Source organism: Pleurodeles waltl, chromosome 3_2, assembly GCF_031143425.1.
Source record: "Pleurodeles waltl isolate 20211129_DDA chromosome 3_2, aPleWal1.hap1.20221129, whole genome shotgun sequence".
Taxonomy (NCBI): Eukaryota; Metazoa; Chordata; class Amphibia; order Caudata; family Salamandridae; genus Pleurodeles; species Pleurodeles waltl.
In genome coordinates this window covers 24,748,604-24,775,877 of record NC_090441.1, presented here as the reverse complement: position 1 = coordinate 24,775,877, position 27,274 = coordinate 24,748,604, and the positions used below count along the sequence as shown (strand labels likewise).

Genomic DNA, 27,274 nt, shown 5'->3' with positions numbered 1-27,274 from the left:
TGGCATTGGGTGATGTCAGTGGCGGATACATGCCTTGTGTGTCTTTGGTGCGTGGCCCACGACCCGAAGTTGTGTTCTGAGTCTCAGGCCATGCATCCGAAGGATTTGAGGTAGCGGTGCCTGAAGCTAATGGCTGGCCGGATGCTTGACTACGCAAGTCGAGGTCCAAGTCAGGAGCGGTTGCAGAGTCCTCCATCTTCATCGTCCCACTACAAGTCCTCGGGATGATCACGTAAGTTGAGGCACAAGAAGAAGAGCAAGAACTTGAAGCATTCTTCAACTTCTCCTTGGCTGCCGAGAGGAGGGAGCATTAGTGCTCTAGGCCTCGTTCCTAGGAACTTCACCTGGGCCGACTCCACACCTCCCGGGGTTTCCAGGAGCCAGAGCAACCCCTTCCCAACTTAGAGAGTTTTATGAGGCCACGCGCCTCATTTTCAGGCAGCCGGCCTCTGCCGAAATGCCTTCGGCCCTTTGGATTCAGAAGCGGCTCCATGGGGTTTCGCAGCTGCGGCGCCAGGGGGTACCCATGTATCCAGTCCTGGATCCGGACTGGCATCTGTCGTCCCACTCAGACCTTCCGTGACTCCAGTCCTGACACCCCAGTGCCATCCTCCCCCAGGGTCGGCACCATGCCGACTCCTATGTCGGATCCTGAATGTCTGATCCTGAACGCCTTTCCTGTGGGCTAGGTTATGGTGAGAAATTGGAGGGTGGCCGAACCCTTTAGAATGCCAGCTCCAAGACCTAGAAGCTGGTGTATACATTCCGTGAGGCCAACCGACTGGATACTTCTCCAGATACTGGCATGCTTTCTACTGTTGCTACGGAGGAGGGGGCTTCCTACTCAGTGGTGGTGAGAAGAGCAGCTGAGGTCTTGGACCTTGAGTTGCCTTCGGTGGCAGTCAGGTCTAACATCCTGACAGAAGTACTTCAGCCTGGGGTTTCCTATTTTGAACCCATGCTCCCCTACAATCAAGACCTTAAGGATTTCCTACTGGATACCTGGTCCTGTTGCGATTGCCTGCCATCGCCCTGCTGCAGGGGACCCAAACTTTCTGACGCAACACCCCACCCCGAGAGCTTGGTCATCCAAGCCTCCACTTCTCAGGATGCGTACCCTTCCGCAATCCCAGATAAGGAATTCAAAAGGTTGGATACACTTTGAAAGAAGCTTTGTTTTTTCCTCCACCATAGCATTGTGGTCTGTGAACACAACATGCCTTTTTGGCTGTTATTCCCACACGCAGTGGGATACAGTTGCGCAAGTGCTGCCACAGGACCCCGAGTAGACCATGGTTGTACTCTCTCAGGCTGTTGGCAATGGGAGAGACCCCACAAAGTTTACTCTCCTTTGTGGACTTGACCCGGCCAACTCACTGGGCAGAGTGGTTTCGTCGACAGTGGCCCTGAGGTACCATTCTTGGGTGAGGATGTCTGTCTTTTCGGGGTGATGTCCAGGCTATTTTGATGGACATGCCCTTTGATGACACTTGTCTCTTCGGAGATAAGACAGACTTGGTGCTTGAACACCTTAAGGATTCTCATGCTACAGTCGGGTCCCTGGTCCCCTCGTCTCCCCAGTCTGCCTTTCGCCCCTTTGTGGCTATGGAAGGGGCCTCCAACTGTGTCCATTGCCAGCCACCCACCATGCTGCGCATGCTACTCAGCCTCTGTGTGGCCAAAGGAGTGAGATTCACCGAACTTATGGATGAGGGAGCCAGCGGTCTGGCCAATCCCCCACGCACCCCGCAGCAGCCTCTAAGCCTTACTACTCTGACTTCCCACCAAGGACCAGTTGCAGGCAGGATGCGCCCTCACCTGCTCTGCTGGCAGTCCATCACGTCAGACTGGTGGATTTTGCAGATAGTCCCCTTTGAGACCACCATCATACGATCAGATGACGGAGGATCACTTATTCCTTCTCTGCGAGGAAGTTACGGATCTCCTGGCCAAGGGAGCTATAGAGAAGGTTCCAGTGCCAGAAGTAGTTTGTGGTTCTGGTTCCCCAAAAGGACAGTGGCCTAGACCTTTGATCCCTCGATCTCTTCCTCAAGAAAGAGAAGTTCAAAATGCTCACTCTGGCTCAGGTTTTATCTGCCCTGGTCCGAGGAGACTGGATAGTAGCGTTGGACTTGCAGGATGCTTATTTTCATATACTCGTCCTGCCTGCCCCGTGGTGTTTTTTGTGGTTCACGGTATGCCACAAGCGCTTTCAGTCAACTGTGCTCCCCTTTGACCTTACAAACGCCCCTCAGGTGCTCACCAAGGTGATGGCGATGGTTGCAGCTCATCTGCGCAGATCTTGGGTTCCAGTCTTCTGCTATCACAATGACTGGCTGTTGAAGGCTGGCTTGCCCCAGGCTGTTGTCTCCTACCTCCAGACTACTGCGGCCCTCTTGCATTTGCTGGGGTTCACTATAAACATGCCAAAGTCACACCTGACTCCCTCTCAGATGCTGCCTTTGTGGGAGGTTGAGATGAGATATACCGTGCAAAGAGTCCAGGGGTTCCCCTACCAGTGTGCAGGGGTTTGCTCTAGCAATCCCAAGGTGCTCTTTTTAGGGGGCAGTGTGGTCAAGCAGCCTTAGACTTAGAGAGGAGTATGAGACATCTGCATATAGTCATATAGCCAAGAAGTGAGACACATGACTCGAGGAGGATATCCACACCAATCTACAAAAATAACAAGTATCTTTATATATATTTTGGCACCAGAATCAATTTGATAAGGTAAGTACGTTTTGTAAGAATAATTTTTACAGTTTTGAAAAGTCAACACTTCAATTTCTGGAAGCTGCAATGTTATCATATGGAGGAAAAACATTGACAGCAAACAGGTATAGTACAGCAACTTACGGGACCAACCTCCTGGACTTGAAGTATGTATTGGGCAAGGGTCAGGGCCACACCACCAGGTCATACCAGGCGGCACTTGTGCAGCCAAGTGCAGAGGTGTAGGACGACATTGGGTGCCTAGTGTTAGGCAATGGGGATTGATCTGGTGGAAAAGAGGCTGAAGTTTTGGACTGGGGATCCAGTCAGGGTAGGCCACCAAGTGGGCTTGATTCTTGCAATGCTCAGGGACATAGGGACACTAGTAATCATCATCTTCTTGGTCTGTGGTGTCCATATGCAGAGGGTTCTTGGACCATCTGGTGTGACACTGGTGACTGTCCTGGAGGAGAGGGCCCAAAGACAGCCCCCAGAAACAGGCTTCAGGCGTGGACTGAAGGACCAGTCTGGGTAAACCAACAGGTGAGCTCAAGTCTCACAAGAGATGCAGAGACACCAGTGGTCCTCTTCTCATCAGTTTGGGGTGTCCGGGTGCAGAGGTGCAGTGGACTGTCGGGTTGCCATCACTGGAGGCGGCCGAGGTTGAAGGGGTCCTGCACAGAGAGGCTGCAGGCATCGGTGTGATGGTCACAGTAGGGAAACCCTTGATGGACTTTGTCTCTGGAGAGGCTGAGGACTAGGTTGGTAACCCTGGCCCACTTCAGTACGGGCTGGAAGGCCCGGGTGCAGTGATGCTGTCTGGTGGCAGTTTTGATGGTCCGGAGTACTCCTCTGTGGTTCTTGGATGCCTGCACAGATGCAGGGGAGCAGCTCTGCTACTCCACCAAAATGTATTTGTGCTGTGGTTAAGGCTGGCAGAGGATGAAATGACTTGGCACAATTGTCGGAGTTAGCGGGCAGGCTGTCAGGGTAGGTGTCAAGTCTGTCACCGGTCTTCAGTTCTCACTTTTTGCGTCTCTGGAGTGTCCTTCGTCAGGTCACTGTGATCTGGTTTCCTGGTTCCAGGGGCTCCCATAAATACTGCATTTAGGTGTGTTTCTGGGAGTGTAGAGTAGTAGGCAATGGGCTACATACCCCTGAGGTCACTACACTCCCCAATATGACCACTTCCTGTGGGAAGTGGGCATAACCCTGTCCCAGAGTTCCTAAATCTGCCAACACCAAGATGGCAGATTTCTGAAAGTTGTCCGCATAAGCCAGTGCATCTTAGGGGTGGGACTGACTTGAAGGAATGCAGATTCACAGGTCATCCTGTTGGGTGTGGTGTGAAAACACCTCTCCCAGAGCAGGCTTTGCATCTGACCGCCATAGAGCAAAGACTGTTTGGTGCCCATGCCCTTGGTACCAGAAGTGCCATTTACTAGGAACATAAAGGGGGAGGGGGGGCAAATGTATTGCCAATTGGGGAATAATTGTACAGTTTTAGGGAAATAGATCTGGCACTGGGAACCTAGTTAGCAAGAACCCAGTGCACTTTCAGTTAAAATTGCATCAAATGCCAGGCAAAAAGTGGGGCTGATCATGTCAAAAAGGGGCACTTTCCAGCACCCTTTCATCTGAGCTGTTCTAGACATATTGCAGTTTCAGGCTTTTCCTCCTGTGCGGCGAGTTCAGGATATTCAAGCTATGATGCTGATGCATCAGCCTCTGTCCTAGATTTTGGTGAGAATGACTGAGGCTGCTGGGACTCATGGCCTTCTGTATCCTGCTAGTGACACATGCCTATTGGCATATGAAGGCTCTGCAGTAGGATCTGAAGTTCCAGTAGGCGCAGCTTTAGGTGAATCTCTCTGACAAGGTCCGGATCTCGGTGGCAACTGAACAAGATCAACAGTGGTGGTTAACGAACTGCGAATGGGTCAGAGGCAGTTTCCTCTCCTTCCCCAACCAGATATGACAGTAGTGACTGATGTGTCACTTCTGGGATGGGGTGGCCATCTGGGAGAGATAGAGATCAGAGGTATCCGGACTCCGGCGGAGTCCAGAATCCACATAAACCAGTTGGAGCTCTGTGCGATGCGGCTAAGCAATTCTTCCCTCTGTCAAGAAGAGGATGATGTAGGTGTTCATGTGCAATTCCACCGCCTTGTGGTACTGCAACAAGCAGGCCAGGGCAGGGTAGGGTTGTGGGCCCTTTGTATAGAGACTCTGCTCCTCTGGACGTGGCTGGAAGAGCAGGGCATATCACCGGTGGTTCAACATCTGGCGGGCTCTTTAAAAGCCAGTGCAGACAAATTCAGCCAAAAATGTCTATCATATCACAAATGGTGTCTCCATCAGGAAGTGGAGCCAGGTCTTTTTCAGCAGTGGGGAGAGCCTTGGTTAGATCTGTTCGCGTCTGCAAAGGATGCCCAATGTCAGCAGTTTTTGCGCGTTTTGAGTTTCCAAGGCAGCAATCAATCGGACACGTTTTTAATCACAAGTGGAACTCAGGCCTCCTGTGTGCCTTTCAACCCATACGACGTCTGCTCAAAGTTCTCATGAAGATGAAGAACGGCCCAGCCAAAGTAAACCTTATGGCTCCGGACTGGGCATGGAGAGTCGGGTATCCCAAGCTTCTGAGCATATTCATCTATCCTCCGATCAGACTGCCCTTTCGGGAGGCTCATCTGTCACAGCAGCAGGAGAGGGTTCTGCACCCAAGCCTGTTCACTCTCCGCCTTCTTCCGTGGCGATTAAGTGGCAGCAGTTGACAGCTTTTGACCTTCTGCCCGAAGCCTGTAACTTTATCTTGGCAGTTAGGCGTCCCTCCACCAAAATAGTATACGCCTGTTGTTGTAAGAAATTTGTGGCATGGTGTACAGACAAGTCTTTTGATGCTCTTTCTGGCCTCTCTCCTGGTTTCTGTTGTTTATACTTTCTTTGGCCAAGCAGGGCACTCTGAAAGGCTATTTGTCTGCAATTTCTTCTTTGTTTAACTATACATAGGTACCTTAAAGGTCTTACACTTCTGTTTCCTCCATCCCCATTTATTATGCCCCAATGGGATTTGAATTTGGTTTTGCCTTTTCTGATTTTTGCTCCTTTTGAGTCTCTCCACAAGTGTCCTATCAGGCTTCTCACCTTGAAAATAGCCTTCCTTGGGGCCATTACATCTGCCCGCAGGGTGAGTGAGCTACAAGCATTGTCATCTAAGCAGCCCTACCTTTCTAGCTACCCTGACAATGATGCTTCACACTAGGGCCTCTTTTCTGCCAAAAGTGGTTACATCCTTTCATGTACACCAATCCATCACCTTTCCTACTTGTTACGCACCCCCACATGCTTCTAAGGAAGAGGGGAGATCCCACCATCTGGACCCAAAAAGAGCATTGATGTTCTACTTTGATCAAACAAAAGAGTTCCGTATGGATGATCAATTCTTTTTCAGTTTTGTGAATGCGAAGAAAGGTTGGGCAGTGCAGAGGCGGACCATCTCCAGATGGGTCATACTCTGCATTAAGATCTGCTATGCACTGGCCAAAAAGCAACCCCATGAGGACTTGCGTGCACATTCTACTTGAGCTACAGCTGTGACCACTGCATTAGCATGCAGAGTTCCAGTCCTTGATATCTGTCTGGAAAGTCAGGTCTCTACTGACAGGTACTTTATCCGTTTGCAGGACTTTCTAGTATGATCTTAGCCTGCAGACCCATCCCCGGTGTTGTTATTGCTTGGTTATCTATTCAAAGGTGAGGAATCTGCAACTAGAAGCCTCTATCAGCTGATCAAGTTACTTACCTTGGGTAGCGCCTGTAGTAGGCTGGCTCAGTATATGGTGTAGATCTATAGGTAAGGCACCCTGTACTGAGTCCAGGCAACCCTTAGTGATAGTGTAAGTGGTTCCAGATAACCAGAGCTCTCGAAGGGTAGCTGTGGCGAGCAGCCAAAGCTTATCAGGGAGGGCGTGAAGCAGTTGCAAATACCCCAAGGATCTTCAGGACTGGGGAAGCATTTAATGGTAAGTAGTTAGGATTCCCCAGGCGCACATGTGCAGAAATGTTACCCCCCGTGTGTACATAGGATAGCATGGGAAAGTTGTGGTTAGGGTTTTAATGCTCTAGGACCCTTCCCAGAGGAAACCCGTTGAGACAATGTAGGTTCAAACATGCCCCCACCTGTAGATACCCAGATCAGTGGAGTACCTACACCTGGGAGCCCAGGTGCATAGGGGTGAAGTTGTGTCAGAACCTCCTGTTGAAGTCAGTGGGGACCTCAGTTGTCCACCTTCCTTTGTAACCCGTGGACCAGGTTGGTGGGACCCAGGCGTGGATTCCAGAAAAAGAGGACCTAAAGAAAGAAGGGACAGAGTCCAGACCACCCAGAGATGCCCAGGGGAATGCAGGAGGGCAGTGCCCAGCCTTCTTGGAGATGCTTTCCTGAGGTACAGTTGTCGTGGAAGTGTAGCTGTGGTGTCCAGGTGATTCATGAAGATCCCAGGAGACGTCCACGAGCTGACCCACACTGGTCGTCGAATTTCAGCAGGACCACCAACAAGCCTCGACAAGTGCAAGAAAGCGTTACACAAAGTGTTGCAGGGTTTGGGGATCAGCAAGGTCCAAGGGACTCAACCTTTGTAGGTAAGTCAGGGCCAGCTCTCAGCAAGCAGGAGAGCAAGCAGGCACGGGGGGTCGCAGGGAGGCCTCAGCAGCACAACGAAGATAGATGCCCACATTGCAGGGGTTGCAGAGAGGATGTCATTCTTGGACCTCTATAATGCTGGGGCTTCTCGGATCTAGGAGGTCTTCGGCCTGAAGAGCCAACAAGCCTTGGCAACGACAAATACAGTGCACTGGGGTTCCGGCCAAGCAGCTCCAACGAGGGACCACATACTTCTCAGATGCAAAGAAGACAGGTCAGACCTCTGGAGAGCCACAGAACCACCACCTGTGTTGTAGAGCCTTGAAGATCCTGTGGGACAGCAGGATCCACAAACCAGTTGTCGACTTTGAGGTGCCTACGGATGCAGGGGAGGGTCTCCTTCACTCTAAGGCAGATTCTTTCTTGTTGCCCTAAGTGCACAAAGAGTCCTTGTGACTCTAGAGGATGCACTGCCACGTAAGTTGTAGAGTTATTGCAGTGCATGTGGACAAAGTTGCTGTAGGAGCCCTCCTACTAGTTGCAGTCTTATCTTGGTTCTCGGCAAAGTCCAACAGAGGTTCTAGTGTCCTGGTTGCAGAAGTGTACTGCAGACGAATCTAGTGTCACACCCTCAGGGGAGCACTTAAGTAACACAGGAAGGGGTTTGGATAGCTTCTGCAGTGACCCACCTATCGGGGGCTCAGGGACGCTAATCTGGTGGACTGACCAGTCAGATGCTCCCAGGGGCCTCTGCTCATCTTATTTCCAAGATGGCAGAATCATGTGGCCAATTGGCAGAACTCTGGGCACCTCCCTAGTGGAGGAGCTTGACAGGATGTTGGTCAGTCCCCTGTCCTTTGTGTGGTTTCGTGCCAGAGCAGGAGCCAGGGGCTCCTGCACTGGAGTAAACCGGTTTATGCAAGGAAGGGCACAAAATGGACCCTTCAAAACAGTCCAATGCTCTGGAGCACCCCCACCCTAGCCCAGTGTCACCTATTTCTAAAGGATAGGTGGTAACACCTCTCCTCTATAGGAAATTCTTTGTCTGCTTTACTCTGCCTGAGTTAAGCTCAGCAGTAAGGGGGCAGAAAAGTGTCTGGGGTCAGCGGCAGCACTGGCGTGCAGTCAGACCCTGCAAGGCTGCCCAGGCAGACATGGGGGATCCTCTAAGGAATCCACCCCCCAGTACATGTTATCATGCAACTAACACTGTAATCCGCGTAGTCGCATTATTCCAACATGTTGGATAACAAACATGACGAGGTTCGGTAAAGCCATTATGTAGTTGGACATCGTTTGATGACCAGTGTCCACTACGTGCCTTAAAATGGCTTCCCTGCACTTAAAACGGCCAGAAAGTGGCGTCTGGAGTTTTGGAGGGGCATCTCTGCTACTGCCCCATGGGCTGAAGGACCTATCTTAGGGGTGACTTATAGCATCAGAGTGCAGTGATCATGATAAATGATGAACCTTATATCTTGGGTGAAATGTACATGCACCATTTCACACAGGCTGCAGTGGCAGGCCTGTAGTCATGGTTTCATGGGCTCCAATGGGTGGCATAACACATGCTGAAGCCTGTGGGACACCTGGTGTACCAATACCCAGGGTAACTAAGTACCATATACTAGGGACTTACGGGGGTACACCAGTATGCCAATTGTGGGGTGTAAAAGTTGCTTACCAACAAAATTTAGGGGCGAGAACACGGACACTGAGGTCCTCATTAGCAGTATTCCAGTGTACTACAGACAAAACACACTGATACCAGGCAAAAAGTGGGAATAACTGTATCAGAAAGATCCTACTTTCCTACAGCACCTTATCTGGTAGAGACATTTTCTAGTTGCAGATTCCTCTTACCAGCCCACCCATCCTCCTCTCTCTGCGAACTGATTTCTAGGGACAGGGACTCTCCTGTCGGGGCCTTAGATTTTATGCACCTGTAGTGAGGGTCATTCATGGCTCTGCGCTTCTGTCTTGGAAAGTTGTGAAAAGAAATGTCAGGGCGCTAGGGTGGCATCGATACAGGCCCCACAATGTCATTTCAGGCGCAGGCGCTGCGTCCAACAGATGCAGAGTCGATCGTCACCTAGCGGCATGCAGGGTTACTGCTCATGAAATTCTCCAGATCAAGCGGAAACCTGGGGGAAATTCAAAGGTAAGGACTCTGCAACTAGAATAGGTCTCTACCAGATAAGGTGTTACTGAAGGTAAATAACTTGTTCTTTTAGCCTAGCATGTCCTGGTAATAATATTGATAATTCAAATATACTGTGAGCTAAATAATTCCTTCTTGTACCTTAAGACTCTTAACTTTAGAGGAGAGGATGAGGTCGGAAACAAATCAGAAGTTGACCTGTTATTTTGGAATCAGAGTGAGGCAAATCAGTTCCTCAAAAGCCATTTTAAGAGCTTTCTTAGCCTGAATGTGTTGACGGGTAAAGTCTACGCTCTTTTTAAAATAGTTCGAACCGCCACACACCTTGCAGACCTGTGTCTGTTTTACCACTTGCTACGTTCCAGTGATCTTGCTTTTCTAACAGGTTGTATATTTCTCTACCCGTTATTTCTTCCTTACCCACTTGCCCATCCTTTCCCTTATCCAAAAACAATGGTGGAACTGATGAAATTATAAATAGTATAGGTTAAATAAATATTAATAAACATAAATAATGGCAAAAACCTACTCTCTTCCACAGTTTTGGAACAAATAAATGGCAAACTGGGTCATATAAAACGCACATTCAAAGGGTATTTTTTAAATATTTCTAGGAAAGAGTTTACCGCTCACACAAACATCAGTACTGTACATATTCTGAGCTCTTCATCTACCAACTAATAGTCTTTGTGCATGATAATCCTTGAACAAAATCAGGTTTGGTTCCAATTTGCTTGAATGCAATTAGTGTAGTGGAGAGACTTCTGCACGTGTGTCTGTTGCCATGATTTACAGTACTTTCCTTGCCAATCAGTAATGCCCCAAGGCTTTAATTCAGTGTGTATTGAACTGTTTGAAGAAGCCCATTTCCTTAATCATATGTCATTTGATCAAAGTACATCATAAATATTGCCACCTTTATTTTGCACTCCACTATTTTGTTTTGCCTGTAACATTCTGTAACTCACTAATTCTGTTACCTAAAAGCAGAGTTCTAAAGCTGTCTGATGAGACTGGTAAATTATGTGTAACATGTCTCTTATTTTTAATGGTAGTTTGCATGGTGTTAGTTAGTAGAGTTCTACTAGGAGAAAAACATTGTTACCCACAATGCTCCCTAATTTGTTGAGTCCTTAAGTGTTTTCACCTCAATCCGTCAGTGAACAAGCTTCTGAACAGCAAGTTTGCCACTTTTGGCCTTGGGCAATACCAGTTTGAATGTAGTTAAGTGACCTGATTAAGTCTGAAGCAGAATGGACAAGTAAAGGTCATTCTCTCAAATTGAGCCACACCAGTCCATGACATACTGTGTTTTCCTCCACAGAAGCTTGCATGGCTCGAGATGGAGAAAGAAGACCTGGGTATTACAATTAAGCACATGAAACCTTATAGAGGAACTCATCTTTGTAACATGAAAGTGAGAAATTGCACAGTATTGAGGAACTAGCTTAACCTATGTCATGTCTGTGGAAAGTTCCTTTAAAAGATAGTTTTGCTGATATTAATACAAGGTTTATTTGTTTTATCGTCACTGTATGGACTTTGCAGTATGAGTGTGTTTGTTTTTGCACATATAATATTAATATTGTTTATTTGTTTTCTCATCAGGTGGGTTCAACAGCAGTTCAAGTTACATCAGCAGAGCGAACAAGAGTCTTAGGACAGTCTGTGTTTCTAAATGATATTTATTATGCCTCTGAGATTGAAGAGATCTGTCTTGTGGATGAGAATCAGTTCACTCTAACCATCGCCAACCAGGGAACACCTCTGACATTTATGCATCAGGAGTGTGAAGCCATTGTGCAATCTATCATTCATATACGGACTAGATGGGAGCTCTCTCAGCCCGATTCTATTCCACAGCACACAAAAATCCGCCCAAAGGATGTCCCTGGAACACTTCTAAACATTGCATTGCTAAATTTGGGAAGCTCCGACCCCAGTTTACGGTAGAGCGCTACTCACACTAATTTACAATATTTTATACTTGATTTTTTTAACAGTCTTTCCTTTAGTGATTTATCATTTAGTCAATAAGCCTACTTATGTATTTGATATCTGGAGGCCATAATGAAAACGTGACTTCAAAATTTTGGTTCATCCATAGATTCACAAACATGATTGGCTGTAAATTAATAGCAGGAAGATAGAGGTGATGCTGCTAGACACAAAAGGCATTCTTGTCAACTTTTTTTCAAAACTTTATTTTAATTTTGCTTAGCACCCAGGCAATATAGGAAGGATATCGTACAGCGCAGGCAGGTTGCCACAGATACGCAGGTAGTCATTACAAATCATTAGTAAGTATGCAGTATATCAGGTGAGACATACAGAATGACAGGTGAGAGGTTGAGGCAATTTTACAGATAGCCTTTACAGTGGTAGGCAGCCCCTCCCCCCCTCCAACACCAACACCTCATGGGCTCCCACAGCACCCTCCTGCATGCATGGAAATGCAGCATTACTATCCCTCTTCACATTCTCATCAATCATCCACTCGCTCGCCCAGTGCAACTATTTCTGCCCAACCAGTCCCCGAAGAGAGACAGTGTGTAGCATCTATTGCCCTACGCTGCGCTCTTCCCCATCTGCACCGACCCCAGTACTTGTACGCACCACGTATGCCTGATGTGGACCCCAAATATCCCTCGGGCAACTGCGAGTTGGCTTAAAGTTGTGATAAGTATTTGTGCGAGTCTTACAATATCATATCAGTGTGTCACTCTTACCGAATAGGGGTGAGGGCCTTTATACATTGCATCGCTATCCTCTCACGCGGCAATAAAGGTCCTACTTTAAGATAATTGCCTACATTTGAAGGCTCAGTGAGATTGTGTGCCAAAAATATATTTTTTCACATCCCTTTAGAAAAATGTAATATGTTACACTACAGCACTTAAGCCCTACTCCAGTGAGAGCATTGCAACATTACAAATTTAACTGTGGCAGTTCACTCTATTTAAGATTTGTAAAGAGATTGCACTTAAGTCTTTAGTGCCCATAATCTTGAAGTCAAGAGTCTGAACACAGAAGAATGTATCTGTCAGGAATTTTCTTCACTGTCTCTGAGTCGAGGACCCCTTTGAACTTAAATGTCTTATTGCTGCATGTATTTCATTTTAACAAGAAAGATAAATAACTTGGGTCTTATACACATTTATGTGACTAATTATATATCACTTATGCAACATAATGCCCTAGAACCACTTTTGCAAAAGTCTGCTGTCTGGAATTGCTTGCTTTAAGAATTGAGACATCCGCCTTGATTCCTTAAAATGAAATGTGTTACCAAACCTCTCTCTTCGCTTACTTTCCTCCCTTTCTGGTGTAGTTAAACGTAATAGTCAGTAAGGTGGCTAGAGATGTTTTCTGTGTATTGTGCTTTACAAATGGTATCTATTCTGAGAGCTGCTTAAAACTAACCTCTTTAGTTAAGTCTTTACTTTAAGAGCTGTGCAGTATTTAAAGTTTTTCTTTATTTATTAAATCACTGATTCCATGTGGATGTCACAATGAACAGATGGTATTAATCCATTTTGCAGAATTGAAGATGAACCACCATTTGCTTTTTGATACTGATTGTGTTCACTTACTGCTGTCACTATATGTGAAGTGCACCTTGGGAAACATATTGGAGTATTCGGTGGTACATGCTACACACAGGGAATTAACCTTTTGCAGTAGATGTATCTTCCATAACATTACTTAGATCATCAATATGTTGATTAACATTAAATGCCGCCCCCCACATCTCAAAACATTGAATCTTGAGCACAGTGTTTACATGAACTGAATCCCCTACCCTATGTGTTAGTCACTAATATAATGCACTGCACCAACGGTTATCACTTGTAAAGTAGTATTTATTGCAAACTAGTTGTAGATAGACAAACTATCCCAACATCATCTTCTGTGGATGATCCTGGAAACATTGTGAATGGCAAGTGCTAATCAGTAATCTCTAGCCTTGCAGCCCCTAAATCAAATGTTTTAAAATTTGGAGAGAAAAAAGTGTAGAATATTTCTGTGGTTTGGTGGATTGTTTTACTAGATAAGTATATTTGTTTTCAGTGTTTCTGGGTCATTAAGAAAAGAAGCATTCCGATTGAGCATTTAATTATAATTCGACACTTCTGTTTTGTTGCAGGTCTGCCGCCTATAATCTTCTGTGTGCCTTAACATGTACCTTTAATTTAAAGATTGAAGGCCAGTTACTGGAAACGTCGGGTCTGTGCATCCCAGCAAACAACACGCTTTTCATTGTCTCCATTAGTAAAACTCTTGCTGCTAATGAACCTCATCTCACGTTAGAGTTTTTAGAGGAGTGCATTTCCGGATTTAGTAAATCCAGTAAGTAGTAATAGATTTTTTGAATGTATTCAATTAAGACAACGTGCTTAGGAAGCCTGCGTATGTGTCCTTTCATACATAGAGGTCACATCTTGTCATCTTCTGATGCACCATTAGCAAAGGCTTCGGAGAGAACTTTAGGAAACCTTTACCCTTCTTAGTATAAAAACAAACTGGTTGTCTTTTTTTTCTTACCTCGTTATTTCAGAAACCAGTTAACCTCTGTTTATTGAGCTATAGCGAGAAATTCAATTTTGAGGAATTTGTTTTTAGTACAGTGCATGTGGAAAGTTCAACAGTATGTTGACTCAAACGCAATGTGTATGTAGTTCAACCCAAGTGGAAAATGCTACTAGATAGCATGGTCAGAGTGCATATTGAAATACAGTTTTATTTTGTCTCAGTGTTTTTCTGCTTCTTGCACATTATAATGTCAATCTGTGCTACGTAATTATCTGTTTTTTTTAACAATAAATAAATGAAAAGGCTTTAGCGAATGTTAGATTTTTTGCTTCTTTTAAATATATGCTAAATTTGGCCTGAAGTTCCCTATAGGTGGCCGTTACACTGGTAGAGAGCCCCCTAGTACTAGATTCATACTGAGGGCCCTGCCATAACCATTACTTGGCTGATGGGCAAGGTGGCACTGTCAAATTGTGTGAAAATACACTGCTAAAATACTCCTGATACTGACTTTGTTACATTGAGGTGCCAGACCCCTTTACAGTACTAACAGGGTTTGTATATTGCAGGTATTGAACTGAAACACCTCTGTCTCGAGTACATGACACCCTGGTTGTTGAATCTTGTACGTTTCTGTAAACTCACTGATGAAGCCAAACGCCATCGAGTTAGTGCTATCCTTGACAAGCTAATCACTATGACAATAAATGAGAAACAGATGTATCCATCCATTCAAGCGAAGATTTGGGGAAGCCTTGGACAGGTACTCTAATGTATAATGGTATTTTTTAATATACATGTAGCGAATGCATAACTGGTAAGCATGTAATGTGGTCCAATATTGCCAGTGAGGGGTTGTGGTGACAACGTAAACCAGAAGGGGAATGAGCCCCCCGTGGTTTCTAAATATCACCGGAACCCCAAAATGGCACTATTGGACCATGTTTCATATGTTATGCATTATGTTTTTGAAAATATTTTTTCTATGACATGTTTATGGAGTTACTGTATTTGCCACATAATTTGCAGATGTAACAAAGAATGCTGTTTCGTGTTTAAATGGATGTACATAGTGCCAGAGAACTTGCCACATAATTTAGTAATACATGCCCCATAATCCTTCTAGTCCTGACACTGGTAACACTCTGCAGAGTGGTTTGAGTGCTTTCATCATGATTAAAGCCATATTTCACAGAAAAAAGTGAAACAAATTAATTTTTGTGTGATGCATGTTATACTGCTGCATTCTGATAGTTACTTGTAACTGTGTATGCCACACTGTAGTATACTCCCCAGTACTCAGTCTGGATCTGGAAACGTTTCTCTAAGCAATGCTCCCACAACCCTCTTAACTTCATTGGAGTTCACTGTAAACAAGCCAAAGTCCCACCTGACTCCTTTGCGGAGGTTGCCATTCATTGGAGCAAAACTGGACATGCTGGAGCAAAACTGGACATGCTGGAGTTCTGGGCTTTCTCTCTACCGTAATGGGCTATGATCCTGATGTTTGATGTTGATCCTGGCAGTTCTGAGGCTTCTTGGCCTCTTGCACCCTCCTACTCAGCGATGCTAGGTGCGACATATGGGGCTCTGCCTTTGAGCTTGAAGTTCCAGTGAACCCAGCATCAAGGTAATCTCAATGATGTTAGCCAGACCTTGGCTAACATTCAGTGGTAGCTGCTTGAATGCAACTGGGCCAGCTGCAGACCCCTCTTCTTTCCCCACCCAGAGCTTTTGGTGTTGACATATGCATTTCTGCTGGGCTAGGAGGCCATATGGAAGTGGTGAAGCTCTGGGTACTCTTATCTCCAGCAGGGTGATATCTCCACATCAGTCTGCTAGAGTTGTGCCCCATTGTTCTGGATCTGGTGAGCAATCAGATTTTTCTGGGGTTTCTCGGGTGAAGAAAGGTATGGTTATACAGAAGTGGACTTTGTCGAGGTGGATATTTCTCTGCATTAAAATCTGATACGAACTGGCCAAAAATTAGCCAGAAGAACTGATAGCCCACTCTACCAGGGCTAAGTCTCCTATGACTGTGATGGCACACAAAGTCCCTGTTGATATTTGCTAGGCGACAAAGTGGGCATCAGTGCATATGTTCACAAAGGATTACTGTATTAACAGCCAGGTCCGGCAGGAAAGGCAAAGGCATTTCACCCTCTCAGTCCTGCTGGATGGTTTGATCCTAGCGTGTGTATGTATGTATGTATGTATATATATATATATATATATATATATATATATGTATGTATATATATATATATACACACACACACACACACTAGTTCAGTATATATTTTTCGATGTCAGAAACTCTCTACAAGTCTGTAGCCAACAGATGAGAATCTGACCCCCCAAGAGTTGAGCGCTTTTGCTCTCTGGAGGTCAGAAACAAAGCATGCTCTGAGAGAGGTGTTTCCACCCCCCTCACATACCCCTCCTAACAAAATGACCTGCAAATCTGATTTCCAAGGCAAGAAGCTTGAAAGGAGCCCAATGCCTTTGGTACGCAGAACTGGCTCTCCTCAGAGAAGGATGTTATGTTATGTTATAGAATTTGTAAAGCGCATAGCTACCCTAAGGCTTCCGAGCGCTAACTGGCCGAACCTAGACTGAGCATGGAGGACAGTCCATTCTAAAACAGGCAAGTTTTGAGTGACTTACGAAAGCTGTATTCCTGGCTTATAAATCGAAGTCTGAGGGGGAGGGAATTCCACAGCTTGGCTCCCAGATATGCCATAGTGGCACCACCCCATCTAGATTTTTTAACTCTGGGTAGGGTGTCCGGAGCTGTTGAGGCCGAGCTAAGATATCTGGGAGGGTTGTAAAAGGAGGTAAGGGTTTTTAGTAACAGGGGGCCTCTATTGTGAAGAGACCTATGGATACAACACAAGGCTTTAAATTTAATCCGCCATTCTACCGGCAGCCAATGTAATGAGACCAAAGCTGATTTCACAGAGGTGCGTCTAGGAATGCCAACTCCCTTGTCCCAGGCCCACCTGGCACCTCTGGACAGGCGGGAAAGTTAGCTATGCAGGAGGTATGTTGCATTTTCAGGATGGAAACACTCCTAGGGTGACCAGCCTGAAGTGGACACAGCCTATTTTGTGTGTGGCGGAATTTAGGATCTCTGGACAGAGTGATGCCCATTCTCCACAGGAAGTGGTCCTCTAGGGGTGTAGTGACCCCTAGAGTAAGTAGCCCATTGGCTACTACGCTTCACTCTCCTTAAAGCCCCTTAAATTGAGTATTTAGGTGACCCCCCGATACCAGGACTCCAGATCTTTGCTGGACACAAAGAAAGGAGTGTACAAGAAGCCTGCTGATCCTGAGAACCGAGGAGCACGACTGATTTCACGCCAACCCTGCTAGCCTGCCTGCTGTACCAGATGCTCGAGGAGCAACTGACTTGTCCTGCCTCTGCAGCCTCAGACAAACTGGGAGAGCTGCCAGTGCTTTGCAAATCGCCAATAAGTACTCACTTGGAGCAGGGGAGCTGCTTTCTTGCATCTGCAGACAACCAAAGAATAAACTGTGAGGACCGAAACTGCCAAAACCCGATGCCGGCACCCGAGCTGCCTCACCCGAGCTGAAGTGGGCCAACGGTGTCAGTGTGGTTCCCAGCCCCTTCAGAGACTAAGCTCACCTGAAGCTTGCCCTCTGTGGACTTCCTGACAACGTCTGCTGCCTGGTTTTGCAGACCTCACTTCACCTGACCGCCTCTGGTGATGGAGACCTGACGGTCCACTGCACCTCTGCACCCAGATGCCCGGGACCGAGGAGAAGACCACTACTGGTGTCCCTATGTCCCCCAGCCTAGTGAGACTGGAGGCCTTTTGTTGGTTCGGCCAGACTTGTCCCCCAGTCCACGTCTGTAGCCTATTTCTGTAGGCCTCCTCCACTGCGACCACCACTGGTGATGGTAAACTTTACGGTCCAAACAACCTCTGAATCCAGACGCCCTGGACTGAGGAGAACAGAGCCACTGGTATCCCTTAGTCACACAGCATCACACGAATTGAACTTCCTCAGTGGTTCATCCGGAGTGGACTCTGGATCCACCCCTGCTGTAGCTTTGTGACTGGACCAATCCCCATTAATTTACATTGGCCACACGATGCTGAACTGCACCGGGCCGCCCTAGCACCGCACAAAGTGACCTGTTGGTGTGGTCTTGGACCTTGCCCCATACTTGCACTAAGTCCAGGAGATTGGTCCTGTAAGTTGCTATACTATAGCTGTATGCTGTGATTATTCTACCTTCATAGAATATCATTACCACAGCTAAAAAACGCACGTTTGCAAAATCTAAAAATTGATATCTCAAAGTACTTACTCATTCCAGTGTTCTTGGTATCTAAATTTATATAAAAGTATGTGTCATTTTTATAAGTTGGTGTTGGGTTTCTTATTGAGTGTGTGTATCACTTACTGTATGAGTGTGTGCCTTACATGCTTATTACTACCCTCTGATATGTCTAACTGCTCGACCACACTACCACAAAAGAGAGCATTTGGGATGTCATTTGTGCCTCTGTGATACCTCTAACGATTGCTTGGACTCTTTGCACAGTGTGCCTCATTTTGGCCCACTATAAAAAGAGCCAGCTTCCTACACTGACCATGAGTTATGTAATACGTGAGGTCATAAGCAGTGCATTACGGGAGGTGTAATTTATAGTTAGCTCAGGTAACTATAACTGCTGAATTTCTGTGGTTTTGTTTGTACACAGTCTGGCCTAAATAAAACATCCCTGTAATCTTTGGGTTTTTCAGTGTTTTTTTTTTTAAATTCTGTTTTCTAACTATAAATTCCCTATCACCTTTGGTTTTTTGTCAGTGAATTGCTACGTTTTTTTTTTTTTTTTTAATTCTCTCTCCTAACTAAAACGTCCCTGTAACTTGGTGTTTGTAATTAAATTTCACCAGTTTTTGTAATCTAAATCATACTACAACTACTACAACTTGAGCCATAAATTCAGCTTAGCAGTATACATTTTTACAAGTTTATAAATACATTCTATTCATATACTTATTCATATTAGACATTTTAAAGCAAACAATTAACAAATGAAGGTAAGGTAACTTAGGTAGTATTCCTATAAATGTTATGGATCAAGTTTTTCCCTTTTTAAAAATCATTTTATGGATACGCCGCAAATTCTACAGGGGGACCCACTGGAGTCCGTGGTTACTAGTTACTGTGATGAAATCAAGGTGGATCTGTGAATTTGTCAAAGCGTATAAATATCATATACAGGCCCCTCAAATTTTAACATTGATGTAAGGAAATGCCTCAGGGTGCCATGCCCACATCCCATTGCCTGTGGCATAGGTACGTCACCCCTCTAACAGGCTTTACAGCCCTAAGGCAGGGTGCACTATACCACAGGTGAGGGCATAGTTGCATGAGCAATATGCTCCTACAGTGTCTAAGACAAACCTTAGACTTTGTAAGTGCAGGGTAGCCATAAAGAGTATGTGGTCTGGGAGTCTGTCAATTACGAACTCCACAGTTCCATAATGGCTACACTGAAATCTGGGACGTTTGGTATCAAACCTCTCAGCAAAATAAATGCACATTGATGCCAGTGTGGGATTTATTGTAAAATGCACCCTGAGGGCATCTTGGAGATGAATACCAGTCCGACTCCTAGTGCTAGGCTGACCAGTTTCTGCCAGCCTGCCACAACCAGACGAGTTTCTGGCCTCATGGGATGAGTGCCTTTGTGCACTCTGTGATCAGAAACAAAGCCTGTCCTGGGTGGAGGTGCTTCTCACCTCCCTCTGCATGAACTGTAACACCTGGCCGTGAGTCTCAAAGACTCATGCTTTTTGTTACAACACCCCAGGGCATCCCAGCTAGTGGAGCTGCCAACCTCTCTGGCCACTGCCCCCACTTTTGGCAGCAAGGCCGGAGGAGATAATGAGGAAAACAAGGAGGAGTCACCTACCAGCCAGGACAGCCCCTAAGGTGCCCTGAGATGAGGTGACCCCTTCTTTTAAAATACTCCATCTTGAGTTTGGAGGATTCTCCCAATAGGAATAGGGATATGGCCCACTCCCCTCAGGGAGGAGGCACAAGGAGGGTGTAGCCACCCTCAAGGACAGGAGCCATTGGCTACTGCCCCCCAGACCTAAACACACCCCTAAATTTAGTATTTATGGGCGACCCTGAACCCATGAAATCAGATTCCTGCAACCTGAAGAAAGAAGGACTGCTGACCTGAAAGCCCCTCAGAGACAACGGAGACACCAACTGACTTGGCCCCAGTCTCCAGACTCAAAGAACCTGCACAGCGACACATCCGATGGGACCAGCGACCTCTGAGGACTCAGAGGACTGGCCAGCACCTAAAGGACCAAGAAACGTCTGAGAACAGTGGCACTGTTCAGAAACTGCAACAACTTTGCAACTTTTTAACAACTTTAAAGGGACTCTTACTTCCGTCCAGAAGCGTGAGTCTTCACACTCTGCACCCGATGCCCCCGGCTCGAGTTCAGGCGAACCAACACTGCAGAGAGAACTCCCAGGCGAATCCAACAACATGGACACCCTGAGTAGACCTCCCTGTACCCCCACAGCGACGCCTGCAGAGAGGATCCAGAGGCTTCCCTTGACCGCGACTGTCTGGTAACAAAGGGACCCGACGCCTGGACCAAGTACGGCACCCGCAGCCCCTAGGACCGAGAGGAACCACCTACCAGTGCAGGAGTGACCAGCAGGCGGCCCTCTTCCTAGCTCAGTCGGTGGCTGGCCCAAGAAGCCCCCCTGTGCCCTGCCTGCATCACCTAAGTGACCCCCGGGTCCCTTCTTTGCTTTCTATAGCAAACCAGACGTCTACTTTGCCTACTGCACCCAGCCGTCCCTGTGCCGCTGAGGATGCATTTTGTGGGCTTGTGTGTCTCCCCCCACCCCCCAGTGCTCTACAAAACCCCCCTGGTCTGCTCCCCTAGGACCTGTAAGCAGACTAGGACTGGAGCACCCCTGTTCATTGGCGCCTATGTGTTTTGGGCCCTCCTTTGACCTCTGCACCTGAACGGTCTTGTGTTGCTGGTGCTGTGGCTTTAGGATAGCCTTGAACCCCTAACCGTGGGCTGCCTATGCCCAGGAGACTGACTGTGTAAGTGCTTTACTTACCTGAGAACACTAATCAAACTTACCTCCCCAGGAACTGTTTATTTTTGCAGTGTCCACTTTTATAATAGTGTATTGCCATTTTAACCAAAACTGTGTGTACTACTGTTTTAAATCAATGTTCTATACTTACCTGTGTGAAGTACCTTGCATTTTATGTACTTACCTCAAATCTTGCATATTGTGGTTGTGAAATGAATTAAGAAAATATATATTTTTCTATATAAAAACTATTGGCCTGGAGTCAAGTCTTTGAGTGTGTGTTCCTCATTCATTGCCTGTGTGTGTACAACAAATGCTTAACACTACCCTCTGATAAGCCTACTGTTCGCCCACACTACCATAAAATAGAGCATTAGTATTATCTAATTTTGCCACTATCAACCTCAAAGGGGAACCCTTGGACTCTGTGCACACCATCTCTCACTTTGAGATAGTATATATAGAGCCAACTTCCTACAATTGACATCAGAGTAACCGTAGCCATACTAATATTTAGAGCCTACATGTGTTTTATAACATACTCATTTGTTTTACGGGTTCAGCAAATCCGCAAATCCATTGCCAAGGGACTGCAGATCTGCGGCAGTGCTCTAGAACACACCCAAAATTAAACTTCTGTTTGGCTATAGAAAGTCCCCATCCATGCACGTTGCAAACTACACCTAAATCAATCATTTGGCTTTCAGATTTCTTTAGAGAACACTGAAACCGGGAGCAGCGTTGGGTTTTGCATTTCTTCAAAACAACATAGTTTAACAACAAATAAATCTTCACAAGAGAGAAGCTACTTAGAACAACATGATGATGATGAAGAACATATGCCACCTCCCAAGAAGGAGTCCGAGGTATGGAAGCATTTTTCCATACCACCAGGAGAAAAAAAAGGTGTGGCTAAAAATGTGGAATGCTGTATCTGCCACAAAAAATGAGCACGTGGAACAGGGCAAAAGTATTCCCATGGTACTTCGTCCATGTGGAAATATTTGAAGACAGTCCACTTGCGCACTTATGACAAGATGATGAGAGAAAAGGCAGTAGGTGGAGCCTCATCAGCAGCTGTACTATCTAGGCAACCATTAAGACCAGACTAAATGATCACTGTCCCTTGATTTTCACAAAAACATTCGGAGATGGTGTCTCATTCCAGAAAATTTTATATGCCTGTGGGATTCAATATGTCTTTTGTGGCTGACTAAACAGATGCTGTTAACCACCATACCTGTTAATATTTTTTTTGTCCTCACCGTTCCACGTTCCATTGTTTGAAAAGATTGAAGGCAGTTGCTTACTCCAAACTGCCTCGCCTTACCCCTTTTACTACTTTTACTACCCTTGTTATTTTTGTTCCCTAAGAAATCTTTTATTTTTTTCTTAAAAAAAAAAAAAAAATACAATTAAAGTTATTTTTAGAACCACTTCATCTGGTCAAAGAAAGAGCTAACTTTGTTTTATATTTTTATGCAATTGTGTGTTTAAGTGTTTGTGAGTTTTTCTATCTATACATGTTTTATACCCTGCATACATACATTTAAAGTAGTACACCTGACTACTTTACTATTCACCAAGGGACATTAACCTATTAAGTATCAAAGAAGACACTAACAAATGTATTGCAATGTCATCTAGAATACTAAAATGGAAATTAATGTGTAAGTGACTGTATGGGTGTCTCAGTGGTTGCGTCAGTGGCTGTATGGGTGTATCAGTGCTTGGGTAAGTGGCTCTCTGGATATGTGAGTAGCTGTATTGGTCTCTGAGTGGGTTTGTAAATGGCTGTGTGAATATGTGTGAGTGTGGATGTATGAGTCTATAGGGGTGCGGATGTGTGAATTGGTGTGTAAGTGTCTGTGTAGTACCTATGTGAGTGATAGTATGGGTGTGCTAGTGGTGGATGCAAATTCCTGTGAGGGTGTGTAAGTGGTTTGTGTCACTGCGCGTGTGACCGAGTGTGTGGATCTGTGAGTGATTGTGAGAGTAGCTGTATGGATGTGTGAGTTGGTGTCTGAGAGGCTGCGCGGGTGTGTCTGCTGTGTGAGTGACTGTATGGATGTGTTAGTGGGGATGTAAATGTCTGTGTGGGTGTTGAAATGGGTGTGTGAGTATCTGTAGGTGTTACAGTGGCTGTATGGTTGTGTGAGCTGGTGTGTGAGTATCTGTAGGGGTGTATACATCTATCTGAGTAGGCGTATGGATTTGTGACTGTACAGGTGTGTCGGTATCAGTACCTGTGCGAGTGACTCTGTTAGTGGGGATCTAACTGTCTATGTCGGTGTGTAAGTGGATCTGTATGTATGGGTGTCAGTGGATGTGTGAGTGTCTATCGGTCTGTGAGTGGATATGACTGTGGCTCCATGGATAAGTGAATGGGAGGCTGCTGAGTTGTCAGAGTTCTTCTATGGGTGTGTTTGTAAGTGAGTGTGTGGGTGTGTGAGTAGCTGTGCAAGTGTATGGGTGTGCAAGTGGGTCTTTGAATGACTGTGTGGGTATGCGAGAAGTGAGTTTATAGGTGTGTGAATGGGTATATGAGTTGCTGTATGGGACTGTAAGTGAGTGTCTGTGTAAGTGGGTTGTGTGTTTTTGTAATTGTAGTCTAGAGCACCGTCACAGTGTAAACTAATACAAGAACACTGAAAGAACTCAGTTGTAAACCACATTACTCAAATTGATGGTGCCATTCATCTATAATAAAAAAAACAAAAACAAATATGAATTATTATTTACAAAATGTTAAACTGAACTACGAAAAGTTAGCAATGCCTAACTTTATAATAGCAATACATCACTACGCATTTCCCATGCTTTAATGCTCTGTGATAATCTAAATAAGCATTTAATTTTCCTTTTTCCCTAATCCCTGTTCTCAGATTTTTGACTTGTACAACACAAATGATGTACTGTATAAAGAATGCTCCTTAAACAGTGGTGGGGGGAGGAATCAAATAGACTGTATAAAAAAAACATAACTGCATAGAATGTCACTTCAAATAAGCAACAGTGTGCTTTGCATTCTCTACAATGTTTTTAAATTATCATTGTATCTGTACTTGCCCTACTAAACCAAAGAAACTTGCATGGTAATTAGAACTTCATCATTAAAACTAGTACTAGATATATAAGGTTCACCAGCGTAGGCAAAACTTTATAAAGACATCACCATTGGTGGGCTACATGATGTCCTAAATCCTGATAATGCATCTAAAATACCATTAGACATGCCTGTGAATCCTCTTTTGTGTTTGAATAAACTGTGCAAATCTAGTACATATATCTACAGTGTTTTAAATTACTGCTGCAGAATGAATGTATGGTCTCTCAGTACGCAGACGGTTCAACAAACTACAGTGCAGAACACATTGCCTTCTGTTGCTTCTCTTGAATTGCATCTGCAACATGAGGTAATGCAAACAAAACATTTACAACATGAGCATAGCAGTTCACACTAGAGAGGTTTGACACTTGATAACTAACAATATCTCCACCAATTTAATTTTTTGTTTAACACCTTCCTTCTTCTCCTTTGTTTCCTTGATTGCAACACCATCAGTACTCTGCTTTGAAACTTTCTGCTTTGGACACATGGAGAGTTTCTTATAAACTGGATACTGTCATAAATGAGGAACATAAAGACTCCCTAGTCGGTTGTATTCTTTAACACAACTTGAGTCTGTGTTTATTCTGCTGTCATCAAATGCAACTAGATACAAACCAGGCAATGTCCTAACTCCGAGACAAAGATGCATATGCAATACCTTCCTTAAACACTGGACTACCATTATTAATAAATGCTGAATCTAAACTTAAACCTTGTGATTTATAAATGGAAACTATTTGTGTTTGCAATCTGATCATATTTAGTCACAAGATATTCCACTTCATTCCTATTAGAAAATTAATAAAAGCAACAGCTTTGCCTATTGCCTATTTGCCTATTGCACCGTTAACCAAACCATCTTCAACATTTAAATTTCAACGCAAAGTCACCCTACAGATTTTGCTTAGACTTAAACATTTCTCCACTCCTGCAGTTCTGAAACAGATTTTTTTAATGAATCCAGTTTTGCTTTTAACTTTTTATTAAGCAATACTGTGACACCCTGGTGTTCCATCTATTGCCTTTGGTTGCAAAGTGTCTTCATTCTCCAATTCCAGCAATTCAGTGTTGAAAGATATACACTTTTCCACTGTAGGCATTAGTCACACAATATGTTTACCTTCTGGTTTAAAATTGAACATTAGTTCTGCTGCTGTCTTCGTTGTTGGATATAGTTTTTGAAGAAGATGACTTTCTAGAACACGCCTTCCCTCTTTTGAAAGAACACCTTCTCTAAGCTCTTTCAAAATATTTCCATATTGAATGTCAGATGATTGTCGCATATTCCTAATTAATTCTTTGTATTCAAAATTTGACCAAATATTCATATTTCCAATGCTTCCCAAATAATTCTCAGTTTCGTCATGGAGCAGTGTTTTGAACACAGGCTGACCCTTCACAGGTGCAAATTGCAATAGATCTAAATAAAGCAATAAAATATTCCCTCCTAATAGGACATCATAATCCGCAGAACCTCTTTCATTCACTCGTTCAAAGGCAAGCATTACGTTTGAGACATGCTCAGCTCATCAATGATTAAATGTTTTTACTTTTTTAACACTGTTGATACTTCATGACAAGCTTCACCGGATAACGTTTGATATTCCACTTTGTTGTCATGTTCCACACGCAGCATCAAAAGTTGATGTAAAGTAATGCCTTTGATATTGTGTGCAGCTAATCTAGTAGGTGCTGTAAGCATATATGATAAGTTACAGTCTGTAGTCTTCTGTAGAAAAACAGTAAGAAATAATATTATAAAAACTTTTACCAGTACCAGCTTGACTGCTGACATCCAGCAGTATATGCTTAAATGTTGAGGATGCAAACTCATTCTCGTAATAAAGCAATCCAGGCTCAACTGTAGCTTTCACTTCCATATATGGTTCCATTTGCTCTTCATTTAGTTGTCCAGCTAATCCTGCCAAATCAATTGTTTCCTGTCTTGCTTGCTCCATTGCAGTGCCTACCTCGCTCATTGCAATAGTAGCCTTATTTTCGGGGGGAACATGGCGGCCAGCTAGCAGACTGAGCCGAGAGCTCTTCGTCGGACGGAGACGTCGGAAAGCGTAACGCCGCATTGCGTTGTGCCTGGAGCGCTGAGCTCTCAGGCCGACGCTCGTGAATCTGCTTGTCTGCTGCTGCTTCTTTGCGGCGGCACATTTTTGGAAATAAGGAGACACGGGGACAGATTTTGGCCAAGTGCTCCATTCATGGAAAACAACGCGGAGCAGGACTAGAATTGTAGGTGTCCTTTTTCCCTCGTCGTGCGGCTTGGAACGGAGTGGCTTTTCCTCACGGGGAAGGTTTGTTTCTGCTCCCGCGGTGTAAGCTGTGTGAGCTGTGCACGGGGGAGTAGTTTTTTTTTTCTCCTTTTGTTTCTTCCTTTTTTCTTTTTTTTTTTTAACTGGGGCTGACTCAAGATACTTAAACTTCGTTTTTTGCTCATATTATATCTATTACATTGAGAGCAAATAACTCGATGTATTTTTTTTTTTTCTATTAACTATGTCTGTCCTAAGGACCTTATCATAGGGTTAATGAGAGAGCGGAGAGTGATATTCAACCGTTTATTCCCCCTTTTTGAGAGGTGGGGGTTTATATTTGGAGCAACTTAGTAAACACCAACTATAGGATACAGGCATATGTTATCCCTCTCAAACTCTGCGTCCTCGTTTCTCCTAAAGGCATGCAAGAGGTCTGTTGATTTGGATTGCGGCATTGTCCCGGGCTTCTAAGTGTGCATATGTACTCTTAGAGTACTTAAAAAGGTTCTTTTTGGAATATATTGGCACGTACAAGGATTTAAAAAAATAGTTGTGGCAGTTTTTTTTTTTTGTGTACTGTCTTCCCGGCCCAGGTTGGGTCACTAAGAAAAAACGGCAGAAAGAAGAAGGGAGTTATGTGCTCCAGCGAAAGGAGGGGAGGTGGTGGGCTGGAAGCAAATATCGGTTTCCAATATCTGGGCAGAGGCGGTGAGGGGTGTGCGAC

At 45.0% G+C, this 27,274-nt stretch overlaps 1 protein-coding gene across 8 annotated transcripts in view; it reads left to right on the top strand.

The window, feature by feature from the left end:
• NF1 (neurofibromin 1) overlaps positions 1 to 27,274 on the top strand; it is a 1,379,374-nt gene that overhangs the window by 936,588 nt on the left and 415,512 nt on the right. For all 8 annotated transcript variants that reach the window (XM_069226659.1, XM_069226655.1, XM_069226657.1 and 5 more), the window contains 3 exons: positions 11,124 to 11,464; positions 13,663 to 13,865; positions 14,618 to 14,811. In XM_069226659.1, coding sequence (XP_069082760.1) covers positions 11,124 to 11,464; positions 13,663 to 13,865; positions 14,618 to 14,811 — 738 coding nt within the window. The remainder of the gene's footprint in view (positions 1 to 11,123; positions 11,465 to 13,662; positions 13,866 to 14,617; positions 14,812 to 27,274) is intronic.